We start from the raw sequence: 18470 nt of genomic DNA on the forward strand, positions 1-18470 counted from the left end.
GTGGAGGTAAGTTTCCATGGTGCGTGTTTCCTGCATACTGGGCGCGGCAGGTGGTGCAAACAAGCTTCTGCAGGACGCCAAGCCTCAAAATGAAGGTCACTTCTGTCCGTCACATCGACACTTAGACATGATGGACACGGAAAAAACGGCCCCAAAGGCTGCAATCATGGCTGTTACTCATTCTGCCTCTCTGTGTGCTCTAATCATCACCGCGAAGTAATCGTCCAACAATGGTGGGGTGACCTGTCCCCTCGATCTTGGGTGCCATGGTGGGGTTACAGAATCGAGTTGCACTCACCGCCTTTGGCAGAAATTTGTCGGTTCCACTTTATTTTTGAAGATAGCGTACTGCAGATACGGAAGTTTGCGCGCTGGAGTCGAAGATAATTCCCAAATTTCGACGAAAGTTTGTACTGTAAGGCTTGCGCATGTGCAATTGAGAAGCCATTCGTTGACTCAATCCTTTGACTTCTTTGCATATTATCAGTCCTCTCGGGGGCATCTTATTGCCAGGAAACGCTGTCGAAGATGGTCAAGAAGACGCAGAAAGCCGGCAGCGGCAGCGGCAAAGGCAAAGGCGCTGCTATCACCGATTCTCGATTCGCCAACTTTCAAACCGATGAAAGGTTCCGCCTGCCCTCAAGGAAACTTGGCAAGACCAAGGTCGATTCCCGATTCGCCAAAGTGCTGAAAGACGACGAATTCACAGCCGCGGCAACTGTGGATAGGTATGGAAGGAAGCTTAAAGCCGACAGCAAGAAGGAGGCATTAAAGAAGCTGTACGAAGCATCTGACGATGACGATGACGACCAAGATGACATCCAAGATGCAGAGGTTGACGACGACGAAGTTATTGAAAAGGAGCTGAAGAAAGCCGGCAAGAACTATGATCCGGCGCGTGGAGGTGGCTTTTCTTCGTCGGAGTCGGAGTCCGACTCTGAAAGCGATGACGAAGAGGAAGAGACTGCTGGAGAAGCTGCTGCGAAGGCTTCTTCTAGTATGCAACGTTTGCGTGATGAAGAGGCCGAAGTCGAAGAGGGCGAGGTGACGAGCCGACTTGCTGTCGTCAATATGGATTGGGACCATGTCAAGTCTCAAGATCTCATGGCGTTGTTCTCCAGCTTTGTGCCGAAAGGGGGCAAAATCGAACGAATATCGATATACCCCAGCGAGTTTGGAAAGGGTCGAATCGAGCGTGAAGAGCTTGAAGGCCCGCCCCAGGAAATCTTCAAACAGAAAGACGGTTCAAGTGACGAGGAGTCGGAAGACGAGCCTGAAGATGGCGATTCTGACGAGGACGAGGACGAAAAAATCAAGCAGGATCTGCTCCAGGAGGAGGATGCCGACGACTTCAACAGCGATGCTCTGCGGAAATACCAACTCGACCGACTACGATATTATTACGCCGTTGTGGATTGTAACAACAAGGCTTGTGCCGAGAGTATTTACCAGGCGACAGATGGTACAGAATACCAAACTACTTCAAATTTCCTCGACCTTCGCTTTATCCCCGATGGTGTCACATTCGATGATGAGCCTCGAGATTCTTGCACCGAGGTCCCTGCGTCGTACCGGCCAACAGAATACGTCACCGATGCGCTGCAACACAGTAAAGTCAAGTTGACCTGGGAGTAAGGAAATCTTGGATATTATTAATGGGAACGAATGCTAACATGAATATCCAGTATGCATCCCGAAGAAGCTGCTCGGAAGGATGATATCGCACGAGCGTTCACTGGCAGCCGTTCCGATATTCAAGAAAACGATCTCCGGGCTTACCTTGCGAGTGACAGCGAAGACTCGGATGCTGGTGCTGATGCTCTTGGGGCCGACGATGAGACGCCAGCCGACGAACCCAAGCTGAGCAAAAAGGAGCTTGCCCGGAAACGAATGCGCGAGGCACTTGGTCTTGGGGCTGAGGCCACAAAATCCTCCAAGAACGAGCCTACAGGCGAAATGGAGATGACTTTCACTGCTAGCGACATGGGCGGCAGCGAGACCAAACCAGACGTGCCCGAAGAAGAGACCACGGTTGAGAAATACATGCGGAAGGAGCGCGAAAGGAAAGCCGCCAAGAAAGACAAATCTCTTTCTAAACGCGACGGCGCTAAGCAGGCTGAGGCTCCTAAGGAAGTCAGCACCGAACAGGATGGCGACCTGGGCTTCGACGATCCCTTCTTCCAGACGGAAGCACCCGTCAAGGCCTCCAAGACTTCTCTGAAGAAGGAGGAGCGTCTGAAGAAGAAGGCCGAGAAGGAAGCGGAAGCTACCGAAAACGCCGCCGAGAAGGCTCGGCTGCAGAAGCTCATGGCTAACGACTCCGCGGGTGCCGCTGAGCACCTGGACCATTTCGACATGAACGAGATTGCCCGGGCCGAGAAGCAAAAGGACAAGAAGAACAAGAAGAAGCAGAAGAAACTGAAGAAGGACGGTGCTGAGGACCGCGGCGGCCTGCAGCAGGACTTCGAGATGGATGTGGCGGACGAGCGTTTCAAGAAGGTCTTTGAGAGCCACGAGTACGCTATCGACCCGTCCGATCCCAAGTTCCAGGCCACGCCTGGTATGAAGAAGCTACTCCAGGAGAGGAGAAAGCGGACTACCGGCGAGGAAGCGGGTTCGGATCGGTCCAGCAAAAAGGCTCGTAAGAACTAAATGTTCGGTAGAGATGGTAGCACTTGTCGTTTACGAGGTCAATACAAGATATGCCCGGTTCTGTCGAGGTAAAGATAGAATCAATAAAACATTCGCGCATTGTAATGCTACGTCACCAAGATCCCGCACCATGGTACTACACAAATCAAAACGCTGAAAACGCTACATTGAATATTGCTATCTTGTTCCCGACACAATTCTGTTCCCTCTATTCCTAAGTCACAATGTATGCCATGTTCCTCTACCCCCTTTTCCTCTTGACATAGACCATAAGAGAGCGTATCATATTCCAGGCTCTCGCTTTTTTATCTAACAAGCGTCCCCCGGGTAGCAGTAGCAGACGCCTCGCCGCCCCTGAACCGAAGGCTCTCCAGGATCGCGACGTCCGCCTCGAAGCTGGAGCCGGCCGTGGCCCAACCTCGGAGGCTCGCGACCAGGGCATCGCGCAGAGTGGGCGGCACCTCGGGGGCCACGAGCGGGCGCAGCGGCGGACAGGTGTCGGCCGCCGCCAGCACGAGGACACAGGCCAGGGCGTTGTGCGCGAGGGACCAGAGGTGGGCGGAGCGCCGCCCGAGGCGCTCGACGGCGTTGTACAGGTACGCGACGCAAGACTCGAGACAGACCTCGCAGCCGTCGAGGACTGCTTGGGGCAGCTGGTCGAGGGCGGTCGGGACCGAAGACGAAGAAGACGGCTCGTTCTGCTGCTGGAGGCTATGTTGCTGTTGCTGATAGTAACTCACCGCTTGCATCACGAAGGGCCGGTGGGTGAGTTGCCGGGCTTCGTAGTAGCGGAGTCGGAGGGTGCGACCCCGGTCGGTCTCGATGGGCTCCATCCCTTTGGGCGGCCGTAGACCGTCGGGGATGGAGTCGTACCACTGCTCCAGCTGGCGGTTGAGCTCGGAACTCAAGGCTAGCAGCTTCTGGAGGCTGAGTCCTTGTTGTTGTTGTTGTTGTTGCCAAATGGTTGGTGCAGTGTCCAAATAGCATCCCCGTGTCTCCTGGGTGTTGTAAAGTGAGCTGAGGATGCGGTTGAGGAGTCGTCTCAGAGCAATCTCGGCGACGAAGCTCATGGTGTCGTTGGTATCGCTCATGTTCTGCTTCATACTGCGCGGAAGCGACATCTTGTCCCCTAATGGCTCGATACCACTTCTGACGACATTTAGCTCCGCCGCTTGGTTACTAGGAAAGCATGTGGTTAATTAGTTGGCTATACTCCTCATGCATATGGCGGCTATTTATGGAATAAGAACCACAGAGAAATGAAGAAAATGTTCATCCGGAACTTACCAGTCGATAAGAAAACAGAGCCAAAATATTCGGAGCTCGCCATCGTCACATTCCGCAAAGGAGGCCTGGCGATGTCTTCCTCGGCACGTCAGCAAAGAAATAAGCCTAAACATGGCTGGCAGGTGGGGAGTGTGCTTACTTGTCGAGGTGACCTAGAAACATCCTTGCAGCGAAGCATGCCATTCTTCCGCGATGCAGCGGTCGGCCGAGATATCCAAAGTATGTTGATGCCAGTAAGAGGGCTTGGCAAGTCGTCAAGCTGGGCTCGAAAGACCATGTGTAAGTGCGTATGATAATCTGGAGTGCCGGTTGGAAAAATCGAAGACCCAATGCCGTCTCGTCTTCTTCATCCCTGGGGTTGTGGGCAGTAATAGTACCCAGGGCGTATACACATAGGCAAATAGCGGTCTCGATACCGTACTCGGGCACGTTTTGGATAATCTTGCTCTGCCACACGCCGAATAGATCTGGACAAAAGAGGGGTTGGTGTGGGTGCACATGGAGGAAGTAGCTATTGGCGAGGTCGTTCGCAATGTTTTCAGGGAGGGCCGGCCAGCTCACATGACCGGCGCTGACTGGGTCGATGTCGCGCGGAAGGACATGGTTTTGCTCGATAGTGAAGAAGAAGTTCCGCGGATATCCTCCCAGCTGCTCTCGCACGCCCGGAATCAAAAATAGGTCATTTATTGGACTGATGCCTGTGGGGATGAGAAACTGGGGGGTATCTTGCGGCTCGTCCTCTGATAGGAGAGGAGGCTCAGGATAGCTTGAAGAATGCTGGTAAAGCAGAGGGAAAGAACCAGATCGTTGTGCGGGGGAGAAGGCTGGGCTTGAGTGGGTAGACAGTTGATGTAGCTGCTGACTCTGCTGCTCCAGGAGAGCTTCTATCCTGGAGAGGCGGTCTACCACAGCCGAAGGACTAGCATCTTCAATCCTGTAGCAGTATACCTTGTGTTAAGCGCATTCTCGACCTTGGTGAGGGGAGGCTTACCTATCAGCCGGGAGCTCCTTGTAGACACAGTCGGCGTTAGAATCTCTACACGTGGAGCAAGGGCGTTCGCCATCGCATTTTCTCTTCCTATACCTATCAGGAACCCTCACATCAGATACGTCCCAAGCCGTCATGGCGATGTCTTGCGTACCGACAGAAGTCGCAAGCCAGTAAGGCTCTCTTTCGCGTATAATTCATTGAAGCCGAGTCTTAGCTATCAACTTGATTTAAGAGCTCCGACACTTCGGCGTTTGGCGTTGGGCGCGGGTATAGGTGAAGGTGTCTGATGTCTGATGTCGTAATCAGTTTGCCCGCCTATATGGCTGCTGACAATAGCGATCTAAACGTCACTAAGTCACACAACCGGGATATCACGCTATTTGTACGGTCATATTGTTGACAATATGGATGATATGCTTGGATGAGTTGAGGTCCCAAAAGGCAAGTGGCGACTCGAAAGCGCCACGGAGTGCTGCAACTGTAGGCATCAGCGTGTTCAATGGTAATCGAAGGCAGTCGTAGTAGCAGTAGCAACCCACCACAGAACTTGGCCGCTGAGTGACCTATGATGAATCCAATCCAGTCCACCCTGTGAAGGAGGGTATCATGTACATGGCCGCAATAGCCCTCACTACTGTACATGGACCCTTCAAGGGGAACAAGTTGACGTAACAGTGCTCTTGAAGCCTCTCTAGCTCCCAGACACAATACAATTATATTAGTACACGTCGGTATGTATACTTAAGCAAATGTCAGTCACTCGTCATTGTACCGCCTTCCGCGGCGAAGAACCTGATCCAAGGCCTTCTTGCCTCCGCAGAGTCCTCACACAACAAACAGGAGTAAGATTTAGCCGGTGCCATCTCGCTGGCAATAGGTATTACAAATACCAATAGGTATATGTTGGCCATACCATTTTGGTCGGTCGAGTTGCTGCCGAAACAGATCTGTCAATGAGGCTGATGCTATAGTCGCTCTGGCCCGGACGTGGTAAGCATACCAAGTCAGCGGAGATAACGACTGATTCGGATAAGTCAGCATTCGGAGCCAGTGAGATGCGCACGCAAGTTTCCATGTACGTAAGTGCCAAAAATGATGCCGGACTCGGCACGAATATTCTGTTCTGGGAAAAGAAAGCAGATGAAGACGCCTCTCCATGGTGCTGCACTGCGGTCGCGTGCATCACATGCTGACGTATAATTGTATAATATTCCAGGCTTCGTGGGTTGCACAGTTGGAAGTCTTGAGTCCTGAGTCACTCATGCAACCTTTGAATATGCGCCCTTCAAAAATGCGTCGGCCATTGGTAATGAAGCGCAGCTGACTCCGCAGCTCGGGGCATCATATTCCATGTTGGTAACCCGGTGTCATGTCGGCATCTGTACAGAATTTGATAAGTTGGTATCATTGTTAGCACCCAATAGGATCTGCACACCTGCCTCGCTCGTCGCTGTCTACTTCGTCCGAAGTGAGTCTATTCTGACCGGCCGCTATCGCCGACGGGGATTGAAACAACGGCCTCGCCGCCTTGGCCGTTGCCCTCTATACATCATGCATCGCATCAAATTGGATGCTTGTGATTCGGCCGAGTTAGCAAGCAGGAGGGAAACATCCTTTTCTGATTGCAACGTTGAGAATTTGAGCAGGGGTGTCGATCGATATGTAGATCCCTAGACCTCAAACGATATGTGATGATTGGTAACTCGCTTGCTGGTGGGGTTGAGAGAGCAAGAGAGTTGGAGAGAAGGAGGGATTAACTGCCTACCAGAAAGGGGGGGATTATTAACCCGCCAAGAAGTGCTGCGCGCTTATTACGTGGGCACACTTTGTCAGCATGCCAGCCCTATTTCAGCCGCGACATCATGATCTGCATACATTAACCCGACCTCACTGCAACCCATCCGCTTCTAGAATCACGTCCAGGTCCTTTCCCTCCCGCATGCTTTGTCAGGAAACTACAGGAGCACTTGAACGTACACTATCCTATCGCCGACAGCCAGGCGAGCGGCATTACCGATGCATCTAACCTTGCGCGGAACGAGAAACGACGATACCTTTTCTCGTGTATCAATTCGTCTAGAAGGGACCCTTACTAACTCGCGTGGCCATGTGTGACATGTTGGACCAGGACTGCTACCAATCCATAGGCATACATGTCGAGACTGCGACGTACCTAGCCATACAGATCGGCTGGACCTTTATAACGGCAACATCTGAGAACTTTGACTACCAATGACCCGAGACTGTGGTCCCCTCCCTCTCCAGCACTGCCTCTTGAATGCGTACCAGGGGGTCAACCGAACGCCTCCTTCATTGGAACCCCATCTTACGCATCTCATTCCCTTCATAGGCCTTGTATTTGCACTAGGGCGGCATGACTCATTGTCGCCTTGGGTAATTCCATATCACCACAAGACAGGCTTCGAGATGCAGTCACAGCGGCGAGCCCGAGGTCGAGGGGGAAATAGCATTCCATCCATTTGTACGATATGTATCAGTCACAAGATCGCCCCCAACACAAATAACGCATATCACTGGAAACGTTACACGAATACTGAAAAGTAGGGAGTATCACCTGAGATGTATTCTAACGGCTAAGCAAGTTGATCAGTCTCATCGCCCTCCGATGAAAGTATTTACAGAGAAGTAAAGTTGGTAGAAGTCCATCGTCCGCCAGCAGCATACACTAATGCAGAAAGAAAGTATTAGCGTGTTGCGAGTTGGTCACTTGGACTGTCCCCAGCAACCTGAATCGTCTCTTATGGAAGCAAAGAACCCTGTTGTTTATGAAACGCCGAATGCCAACAAGCAGATGCCCAATATGCGCACCATCAAGGTGTACAGGGCAGAATAGAAATGTTAGAGCACAACAAGAAGCTTCCGAGGGTATCATTGAATAGAGTGCATATTGAGGGCGGGCACTAGGAAGCAATGTCTCAGTCACCACCAAACGAGAGTCCAGTCATATGGCATTTTCCCTTATTGATTGCTCACTGAAGGTTCTTGAGAACAGGTGTAAAGCCTCTCCTCCTTTTCATAGCTCATCTCATCGTATCGCGTACTGTTGTAGGTTCTCCCCTTCCAAAGCCCGATGTCCCTTCAACAGGTCATTGCGAGACTTAGAGAGCCAGGGCCGCCAGAGCAGCAGCCCCGAGAACAAAAGCAACCACAGGGCGCTGGTTGCTGCTGGATGCGGTGACGGGGATACTGGAGGCAGTAGCGCTGCTAGAAGCCGTCTGTGAGACGTAGGACTTGCTAGCAGAAGTTATCAAATCCGTGTTGCTTGCGCTGCCAGGCGCAGAGATGGGCACTACCACTTGGGTGGTGTAAGTGGTGCAGTTAGCCGTCGCCGATTGGCTCGTTACCACAGCGGCAACAGAAGTGCTCTCGGCAGTAACAACAGGACTGCTGGTTGAGTCCGTGGAGCTAGCCACAAGGCTGGACGGAGAGCTGAAGAAAGAGCTAGAAGAGCTGGACGAGGAGCTGGACGAAGCCACATCTGAGGGGGTTGTGGGGGTTATGGAGGTTGTGGTAATGGTGGTCGGTGAAGGGCTTGGCGAAGGGCTCGGCGAGTTGGTGGTTGCAGCGGTAACAGATGTCGACGAGATCAGCGATATGGGAATCTTGCCGCCACAAGCTTCGTCACCATCCTTGCAGCACCAGGTAGCGCCCTTTCCATCATTGGCACAAGAATAGCCCGCGTCACATGCGTCTAAGACATTGTTAGTGGGTGTGGACACCGCTTGCGGTATGAGCTTCCGACTTACTGCCATTGTCTGCTCCCGAACAGCAGGTCTGGCCGACGGTAGGGTTGAAGCAGTGAATCTCGTCGTCCTTGGAGCCACACTGCTCGAAGCCGCTGCCGCAGGCCTCGGCACAGGTAGTTCCAGAACCACACAGGGTATCACTAGGTTGGTACTCGCCGCCGTCGTCGCGGCGCTGGAGACCGAAGATGTCTCTAACAGACATCTTGGCGACGTTCAGTTGGTAGGGTTGGGCCACAGGCTCAGCAATGGCATGACCCGCCAGGGCCAAGAAGGCAAGAGGGGAAAGTGCGTGGAGAAACATCATGTCGAAGTCGATATGTATGTGGTGTACCAAGAAAGACCTGGGTTTGATCTTCTTTTGCCTAGGTCGGAGGGTAGGGAAGATGCAAAGAGAGTGAATCGAACGTAGGCTTTATGTGAAAGAATGACTGGAGGTTGCAAGCGAACGGATGCTCTTAGGAGAACAATAGGTACACCGTCGATTAAAAATACCAACAATTGCAACGCAACGGGCGAAACAGAAGAAGAGAAATCGGTCCAAAGAGGAACAGACGATGTAGGTTGCGCGGAGAGTTTGGTGATATATGAGTAGTGGGCGGTGGTGCGTGAGTGGTGCTATGTCCCTCCTACGGCGGCTTCTCTCGATGCCCCCCCCTGCACTTCCAGGTGGATCCTGCTTAATTTCTGTCCACTATAACCCCAGATCTAGGATTTGTCTAAGTCGTGCTGTCCGTCCCGGGATCCCATGTGAAGTGCCTGTTCCTTTTTTTTTACTGTCTCTGCTAGATTGAGCAAAGAAGGCGCAGCCCATCGCATCCCTTTCCTACGTACCTAACATAAGTACATACATGTTTGCGTGTAGTTTGTTGGAGTTGGTCAGGACAACCAAACAGCATCATATTGACTGACTGTGCGTTTTGGGTGGGATCGAAACGATCGAAGCCTGGAATGGGATGGGGGAAAGACCGCCGGCAATCAATCCAACGCGGTACAGAGATCAAGTGTTCTGTTCCTCCGTTCGGCGTCCAATTTCCGGGAAAATGCCCACTGAATGGATCTGTGTCATCCTGCGTTTGTGTACGATCCTCCTGCTGGGGGCGCATGTCGTCGGTTCTCAGCCTGCCTCAGCCAAGATACTAGGCGCGCTTATGTACTGGATACGGCTCCTTCCCATTTGCACTGGACCCCATCCCCTGGAGAAAAAGAACAGATACGCGCTTTCTTTGCCGCACAAACAACATTCTACATGTACCTAATGTATGGAGTTGCATGTAAGCAAGCTCATAAGCCGACCAATTCAACCATGTACCTACCTAGCCATCAAAAGCCTTAGCTAGAAGGCGCCCAGAAACGTTCGCGTGGGATGCCCATTTTCTCGCATCAAACCGAAGGTGGCGCCAAGGCAACTGTTGACCGACCACAAGAAGCAAGAAGGAGGTCATCCCAAAATAGGAGGAACCGGGGAACCGTCGACCGTTGAAGACCGAGGCAGAATTATCTAAGCGCCCGAAGTGCGACAAAGTGCAATGTTGCGCTAAAACTCGGGTCAGGGTCTAACAGGACAGACACTAAAGGGATCGCAAGCCAGGAACAGTTTGCAACTCGTCGTCTGATTTGCCGAGAGGAAGCCTACCCCTGATTCCTTGGCGTTTCAGATCCTTGTCAAACGGCGAGACACCACCAGAGGATTCAGTGCTCTGGCATTGACGCTAATAAGATTTGCCCAGGGCGGTGGTTTCCTAGCCTCTACCACCCACAACCTATCGCTGCTATTCAGTGGGCTGCAGATGTAACCTCTCACGGCGCTGTACTCGCACGATCAATGCCACACGTTCGGGAGGGAGAGTTACCACGTCATATTGCATCAATCAGTTTACCATGGAGAAGACGAGGTTTTGCCAGCCGATACAACACACCTGCCTGATGATAGAAAGGCTGACCTGACCCTCTTGCCAGCGTAGCATGTAAGGCAGTACTCCGTAAGCCTGCCCCCAATTCCATTACCCGCCCCCAAACCTGCAGCTAGGCGGAGATGAGTGGCACGGTACACGATGACGACTGTATAATCTAGTACCTCTCGTGCGACCGTCGCGATCGCTTGAAGTGCCATGTTCAATACCAATCATGGCGTTTTGGCAACGACAAACCCGTGCACATTGCGCAACGAGATTTGCCTATCGCTTACATGACCGCGTTGCAGAGACGACGAGATCATAGCCGGTGATCGCCAATGGGCCACGAAAGAGTCCAAGATCGGCTTTGCATACTGCCGATGCAAACTTCCTCGCTTAGTTGGCTGAGTGCAGAGAAGCGAGAAACATGGATGTCCCTGACCTAAAACGTGCCTGGTTGAGTACCTGATTGCTCGAGAGGAGCAGCTCAGCCTGCTCGGAAATAGAGTCTACCTACCTGCAAGCAGGTCTGAGGTTGGTAAGTTCTTCCAAGCACCGCACAACCAACATTGTGTATCGCGGGGAGCTGCATGCATAACCGGGCTGCGATCGGCCTGTGTTCATATGTATGTGCCCCTGCTACATTTGATATTGAGCACATGCAGGCGAATGGAAACGACATGACAGCAGGGCCTGGTATATGACGCAGTCACATATCACAACTACAACTTACATTGGTGTCATCACATGTAAGGGGAACGGGCCGTCCTCGTTTGCTACCGCGATTGACTGCCATCTGATTAGAAGTCTAACCTCAAGTACTTAATTCAACTGGCACCACTGCTGTGTCTTTACCGACCCGCTGGACAGACAGGTACCCGGTGAACCGTTGCGATACCTACGATGCCCCCCTCCCCCTAGGCAAAATGATTCCATAATGAACTGCCTGGTACTCAGATCCGGGAGTAGCATTGCACTGTCCACCTTTGGACGACCTCATTGGTTCAACCACTATGTCAGCTCGTAATCTTGCCGCAGTGCCTTGGGTCACAATGAACGCATCGTATGGATGATTCCTCGACTCCGTGGCGTCTGCTATGATGTGTCTCGATCTGGTTCGACAATCTAACCTAGAAGTCTCCTTAACGAGATTGAGCCGTATTCGTGAACGGAATGCAGGTAGCAAAACTCGCTTGCAAGCTGTATAGTATACGGCATCATGCTGTAACCACCTACAGGCTGGTGCATTCTTAACAACGATCAACTTGTACATGGGATTTGCCCTCTAATCTCTATGTCCCCTACTGTACCCAGCGATACTATGGTATGTTCCATCTCTCCTTAATCTGACTACTTCCATACACTTGAGGCAAGAACGCCTTCGAAAATCATCTTCCCTGATAATGTTCATCTCCATGCAGCGAAGATATGCGAAATGACAAAAGATTGATGTGTCCTCTACCGGGGCCATGACGCTCTATATCCACTCACTGGTTGCTCAGGGGCTACCATTGCAGCTGTTGCTGCTTCTCAACGGGAGTATTTCAGTCGATCATCACTCATGACCTCATCAGTAGGGATTTGAGGATCGCATGAGGCCACACGATTCGCTTTCCAAGTGATTCATGACAGAGCTTATGTACATGAATCCCCTGAAGCAATGTTTCTTGGGACAGTGGTATAGAGAATCTTGGTCTATTAATAGATAACATGAAATTAGTATGGGAAACATGTCCTCATCTTAAGGAAGATAAACTTACGAACAGGCGAGCGAAGGTGCCCGTTGAGCATTGGTAGTGTACTGAAGCGCTTACGACACAAACAGCATTCATAAGCAGATCCGTTCCAGGCCAGGGCGTTGGCTTCGTATGTGATCTCGTTCCATTTGATGGGATTCTTGGAGTGCATGCAATCCGGGACCTTTGAACAGACCAGCTCGTATATCTGTTTGTCGGTTATGTTGGATCGGTTGCGGCAACCATTCCTCTCTAAGTGGGCGCAGAGGGTTGTGGCAGAGGCGAAGTGGCGATTGCAGAAGGCGCACTTGATAAGTCTCGCGCGGTGAACCCTGGAGTTTTGGTGCTGTCCTCATGTCAGCTATATCTGCAATTGGAAGGATTGTGTCGGTCTCGCCATTTGGCATTCACTCACCGACCAAGCGTCAGATACTGTCGGGAAGTACTTCACGCAATCGTAACACCACCTGTGAGCGAAAGCCTCGTGTTTGATGCATTCTTCTTCAGTGGCGAAGGAGCCATGACAGAGATCGCATGCATAGCTATCTGTATCATCCCCGTCGTAGCTGCTGTCCACCGCATCATCGCCATAGGTGCTTTCATCTTCATCCGTGTAGTCCCAGTGGCCTTCCGAGGTCATGTGCTCCTCGACCTCCCGTTTCGATGAGAAGAACATTTCGCATGTATTGCACTCGAACTCGGGCGGTTCGTGGTTCAGCTCATCCATGTGTCGATCACGCGGTTCGAAAGAGCTAAACCAACGCCCGCAAGTGCCGCAGACGCAAAATTTATCGTCATCTATGTCCCTTCTTTTTGACTCGTCGTAATTGTACCAGTGGCCGGTGGAGTCCATGTGGTCCTCGACTCGCGAGCGAAGTGGGAATGAGCGTTCACAGGTGTCGCACTTGTAGCCGGGTGTTGGATGTAGGTTCGCTCTTCCATGTTGTTCGCGGGCATCATGGGAGTCGAACCGACGACCACATGTGCCGCATTGATACGACATTCTCGCCCAGAAGTCTGCAAAGCGTTAAGTGGCAGAGTTCCTGCAATCGAGCAGATGGGTGGTATAGCGCAAGCGGAAATCCGCGAGAGGGTTTTGGTATGTGTCGATACTCCAAGCTTTTTGTTGGAATAGTTTCAAAAACTTCAACCAGATTCATATACCTCTGTTTTCCATTTGACAAGAAGGGAAATTTTCTGGCCTGGCAGAAGTAAATGTTGGTCTTGGGTAAGTGGGAGCAGGTGCGAACCACGTTTGGTAATGCAGCGACGCTTTTGAGCAAATCAAAACACTAATGGACCCATCAGGTAACGAACAGGAGGAGAAATCTAAGGGTAGTTGATCACTCAAAGATTATATGATGACTTTTGATGCCTAAATAGATCCGGAGGGTTGTTGGTACATGGTTTATTGATTCATGTATGCTTGAGTGACTTCCAGGTCTTCTGTAAAAGCCTAACATCGATATACCCAATACAAGAAACGCATATAGCTTTGATGTTGTCCGTTGAGTTTCCTGGCTAAGAACAGTCATAAGATCCAGGTAATTATGTTTTCAATTCAATACTCTAACCAGAGCACATATCTAGGCATCGCCGTCCTTCACACCACTACCAAAGAGCAGATCTTTCCGTGCCTTCCGATCCCAAACCACCACCCCATCACTCTTACGCTTGAAATATAAGACACGATGTTGGGGGGATGAACTCCTCATCCGTCTGCTCCGACTTCCATAAATCCAGCGCCCGCTCCTTGGCACCCAAGAACCTGTCCTCGTAGCCCACGATGAAATCACCACTGTCTAGGCTGGGATCCCAGCGAAGCCGGCTGATTACATCAGCCGACGGCCGGAACTTGCCTTCGTAGGCAGGTCTCGAGGGCACGTCGTCTTGGATAGTATTCTTCTTGGACTTCGCCTTAGGACGCGCTTCTTCCGCGTATTCGTCTTCATCGTTGAGATCCTCCTCTTCCTCTTCCTCGTCAGACTCATCATCCCCGATGGTGTGCTCGCCCCACTCACGTCTATCCAGTTTGAGGTCGCCCAGCTCGGACTGCTTGACCACAGACGCACTCATCCAGGACGTCTTGGCATCGAAAAAGGCCTCATCGCCCCGTATGCGCTCCTCGAAGTTCTGCAAAGCGGTTTGTAGACCCCCGAAAGCAATCTTTAGGTCGTCCTTGGACATCTTCGCTGCTCCATTAGACGTCTCTAGCTGGTCCAGGCCAATCAGGTAGGAACCTTGGTAGTCCGTCTCATCCTCTGATAACTCGCTTCTCACGAAACGTGCCGGCCACATCCTGGCATGAATATTGGGTATTCGTCTGCCCAAATCTGAAATAAGGCATGGTTAACACAACAATCTGAAAAGGGGAAATACAACGCAGCTAGTTCACTTACCAACTAGGAGCATCACACATCTCGATTCGAGCCACCCCACATATTGGCTCCCCTTAGCAAGGGAAATGCCCCAAAACTGGACGTCAATCTTGACATAGCTCTTGTACGTTTTCGAGAAGTCCAAAGCACCGTCCACGAGTTCGTTATCCCCGAGGAAACCTGACCACGTGGCGCCATCACTGGATAGGATCTTGTTGGCCTTTTGGAACTCTTCGGCAATTGCTCTGACTGACGGTGTCGATGCCGCGAGTGCTGTGTTGAGGCTTGGGGGGTGGAACCCCAGGATCGCCATAGGTTCGCGGGCGGTTCTGACATACCGAAGATGCTTGTGGAAGAACGGGTCAAACACCATCTGTTTAGTCCAGTCAAAATTGGCATAGTGGTCGAAGAAGGTTGTCAAAATGGTCGGCGCCGACGTCGAGGTACCGTCACGGACCAGCAGCTTGCATACCCGTGATAACAAAATTGATATCTGGATCCCATTCAGATAGCCGAACTTGCCCGCATAAATGCCTCGCTGTTTGGCCCATGTCTTTACGACGTAATGCGCCGTTCTGAAAGCGGCAAGGTCCGGAATCGTCTGTCGAAGATAGTAGAGGTCCCTCACGGGCTTCAGCTTCGCGAGAGTCTGCATGGATAGTGAGAAGGCCGGATCATTGGATTGAAGTCGCATCGCTTGAGGCCAGGATTCGGCAATCCACGTTGCAGGGCAATACTGCAAGTCCATCTTAACCCCCTTGATTTCCAGTTCCAACATGGTCCCACTGTTTGCATGGACTCGTCTCAAGATTCTTACATCGCCCGAAGAAGCTCTTCTTAGCCTCTGTGTAGCAAGAGCAAAGAATGTCTTCGAGCTTATCGAGCCTACGCAGAGACAGTCGATATCCGATGCCGCAGTCCATACATCCAGCCCGTAGGATCCGACAGGAACCAGCACCAAAGAAAGCGTGCTACGGGTTTGCGTGGCAGACCCGTCGCTGTCGCCATCCAACAAGATTGATCGAAGGAGGTCAAGAGCTAGTTTCCGATTCGAAACATCGTCTTCAGAGGGTAGCACCTGACATTCTGTGAGGACTTCTTTTAGAGCAGAGACACTGGCGAGATTTGCTGTTGCAGGCTTTAGTTCAACGGGAACAACCAGCTTATCTGCTTCGCCAGTTGTGTTTGTTTGCTCTGTCGAGTTCATTTTCAGGATGCATCTGATTCCCCAGTGGTCGCTGCCGTAAGATTTAAGGGGTTCGACTTGTGTCCCGAGGGCGACTTCAAGGTCACCTGTATCCTGACCGAACATGTTGAATCCGGCAATTGAGAAAAGTTCGCGGTCCTTAAACAGAATTCTGTCGTATCTCTGAGGCCGATTGTTGAATCCACTGCCAACTATCTCGGAAGCCAGTTCGTTCACAGTAGGGTCAAAAGTGGCACCCGTTTCGCCCTCGAACGCGCCTTGCGAATCGTTGGGCCCCCTTCCTACGCTCATATCCAGATTGTTGAGGTGTGCTTCAGTCCAAGCATCAGAAAGTCCCGATTCTGTCAGCGCCACTTCCATCTGTTCCAGATACTTGGACGTTTGGGGTGAAATTGCCTTCTTCTTCAGGGCTGTGTCGATTGTATACGCGCTCGTTGTAATATTGAAGTCGCCAGCCAATACCCATGGATTCAAGGGGTGCTCTTTGGACAGGTACTTTAAGACAGCCAGGAGTTCCCCTTTCTTGGCCGCAACAGAACCATCGGTCAGCCCACACGTTAGGTGGACTGTTGCCAGAACCAAGGGAAGGAATGTGTCTCCATCTGCTCGTCCGATGTCCCGGAATTTCAGTATGACCGACCCCTTATGCTTGCGTCTGAAGGACACCCAATCCCACCTGAAAGCCCACCTGCTGAGCACGACGACGTTGAGATGGCTGGGGAGAGGATCGGCGTTGTCTTGTTCTGGCGGACCACACGTGGTGAATGGATAGTTTTCCCTGATGTCCTTGCCGTTGAGTAGGTAGGAAAGGAAATCATCTGTGACCTCCTGCAGCACCAGGATATCTGAGAGTGCAGGCCTTTTCAGGATGTTCCTGATGAGAATAGGATACCTACTCTGCGAGGGGGGGAACTCGAATTCGGCCAAAACGTTATAACTAGATACCCTGAGGTAACTCGGCAGCGGAGTACCCTCAATCGTGGGAGGAGGAGACTGATACGGCTCCCATGCCTGTGCTGTCGACGTAAACACAAATGGATTTCGGCTTAAATCGCCGCTCATTTCCGCCGCTTCGTCGCTGGTCGCATCTGAGCCCATAGCCTTTTGTTCGTGGTAGAACGAGCCGACTTCAGGGTGTTGGATGACTGAAAAGTCACTGAGACTTATTGTTCCCCAGAGATTCATCTCGCTTGATGTGTCACCATCTCTCTGGCTCCTTTCGCGGATCAGTATGCAAAGCTCCCCAGCTTCCCACGCCACGGTAGGGGAGCAAGTTCGCTTTCTGCAGCAGGAACTTGTGCAGGTCGGAGGTGACATCCTCGCTCTGGCCGATGGTCAGATGCGTTTGGTATGCCGTCGAGCTTTGACCTAATGCATCGAATACAGCTGCCCGAACCTCGCCTAACCTCCTGTTATGGTCCTGGTCGCTGTCATGAATGAAGATGGTGTTGTAATGGCGATGTACAAAGGCATCAGCCACGTCAAGACTAATGGGCAGAGCTCGGCAGTCATGTTCTGTGCTGAGAGACCTTAGCTGGTCGGCGATCTGGGCTGCTGCTTGAGGCAGAGAGTCTGGTTTGACAAAGGGGTAGACGAGGTTGACGTGGGGCGGCCAGCGTCCATGTGCCTTGTCGTATAGAGATCGCAATCTTTCTAAAGACGGCCAACACTGACGCGGCGGAATTATACATAACGCTGTATCGCGCGAATCTACCGAAATAGTCGTCGACCCAGATGTTGTTTCCGTACCCGCCATATCTATCTTCCTGGCGAAGTATATAAGGCCTGCTCGTTGTTGTTGCTCGGTGGGGGCAGTTATAGAATAGAACCAACGCCCGTGCTAGTCAGGCTTGATATGAGATTACACGATCGCTTGTAATGGAAGTTTGGAGAAGAGCCTATACCGAATATCCCTAAATTGGAAGGAAGTGGACTCTTATTTATCAATCAATTCGTGATATTTAGATACCTATACGCTCTGTTGATACAGGAAACTGGACAAAGGTAGTATGCAACTAGGCCCGCATTGCGGGGTGCACGTTGCAGGGCTGGGAGTGGGCTGAGTTCCCATAGTGGTCAATGGGGGCCTGTCCCCGGTGTGACGATAGTGGGTTTAGGGGCGTTGTAGCTCGACAGACCCCTGGAAATATGGGCTGTGCTCAGAATGAATCATAATGAAAAAGGCAAGAGCCATGACTTCGTTATGCCCGGCATGAGTCATAGAGCCACCAACCATAACGACGCTGAGTTTCAATCAAGGCAAATCATTCAACTACATACTTCTTGAAGGCATTCACTCCAGTTGGTATCTTTATAACGATGAAAGAATAACATCAATTAGTGAATGACCAAGGTACCTCCTTTAGTCAGGGCTCCCCAGCGCAGCTAGCCTGGGAGACTGACTGCACCTCTAGAATTTAGCACAATTTACTAAGTAAGTAAGTAGTCCAACAAACGCAACGCCGGGTCTCTTGCGATAGAACGGCCAAATCCTCACGCCTTTCTTCCTCTCCTTGTCGGCAAGCTAAAGGCCAAAAATGGCAGTAATCATGTTTTCTAT

At 51.5% G+C, this 18470-nt stretch overlaps 5 protein-coding genes across 5 annotated transcripts; 1 reads left to right on the forward strand and 4 right to left on the reverse strand.

Moving 5' to 3' along the window:
• Positions 1–528: 528 nt before the first annotated feature.
• On the forward strand, positions 529–2652 carry PG985_004698 (uncharacterized protein; the record flags this gene model as incomplete). Its single annotated transcript, XM_066824467.1, has 2 exons — positions 529–1631; positions 1686–2652. 2 exons carry the CDS (start codon positions 529–531, stop codon positions 2650–2652), a joined length of 2070 nt encoding a protein of 689 aa, XP_066687627.1.
• Positions 2653–2957: 305 nt separating this feature from the next.
• On the reverse strand, positions 2958–5064 carry PG985_004699 (uncharacterized protein; the record flags this gene model as incomplete). The annotated part of the gene is made up of 5 exons (XM_066824468.1): positions 2958–3831; positions 3940–4014; positions 4079–4873; positions 4931–4975; positions 5024–5064. 5 exons carry the CDS (start codon positions 5062–5064, stop codon positions 2958–2960), a joined length of 1830 nt encoding a protein of 609 aa, XP_066687628.1.
• A 2985-nt stretch (positions 5065–8049) lies between these two features.
• PG985_004700 (uncharacterized protein) lies at positions 8050–8998 on the reverse strand (the record flags this gene model as incomplete). Its single annotated transcript, XM_066824469.1, has 2 exons — positions 8050–8642; positions 8698–8998. 2 exons carry the CDS (start codon positions 8996–8998, stop codon positions 8050–8052), a joined length of 894 nt encoding a protein of 297 aa, XP_066687629.1.
• Positions 8999–12159: 3161 nt separating this feature from the next.
• On the reverse strand, positions 12160–13328 carry PG985_004701 (uncharacterized protein; the record flags this gene model as incomplete). The annotated part of the gene is made up of 3 exons (XM_066824470.1): positions 12160–12284; positions 12350–12671; positions 12741–13328. The coding sequence occupies 3 exons, from the start codon at positions 13326–13328 to the stop codon at positions 12160–12162; spliced, it is 1035 nt and encodes a 344-aa protein (XP_066687630.1).
• Positions 13329–13993: 665 nt separating this feature from the next.
• Positions 13994–17095, reverse strand: PG985_004702 (Nuclear poly(A) polymerase 1; the record flags this gene model as incomplete). Its single annotated transcript, XM_066824471.1, has 2 exons — positions 13994–14658; positions 14725–17095. 2 exons carry the CDS (start codon positions 17093–17095, stop codon positions 13994–13996), a joined length of 3036 nt encoding a protein of 1011 aa, XP_066687631.1.
• Between the last annotated feature and the right edge of the window lie 1375 nt (positions 17096–18470).

Source organism: Apiospora marii (genome assembly GCF_038362585.1).
Source record: "Apiospora marii strain CBS 49790 chromosome Unknown utg000003l_segment0_segment0, whole genome shotgun sequence".
Taxonomy (NCBI): Eukaryota; Fungi; Ascomycota; class Sordariomycetes; order Amphisphaeriales; family Apiosporaceae; genus Apiospora; species Apiospora marii.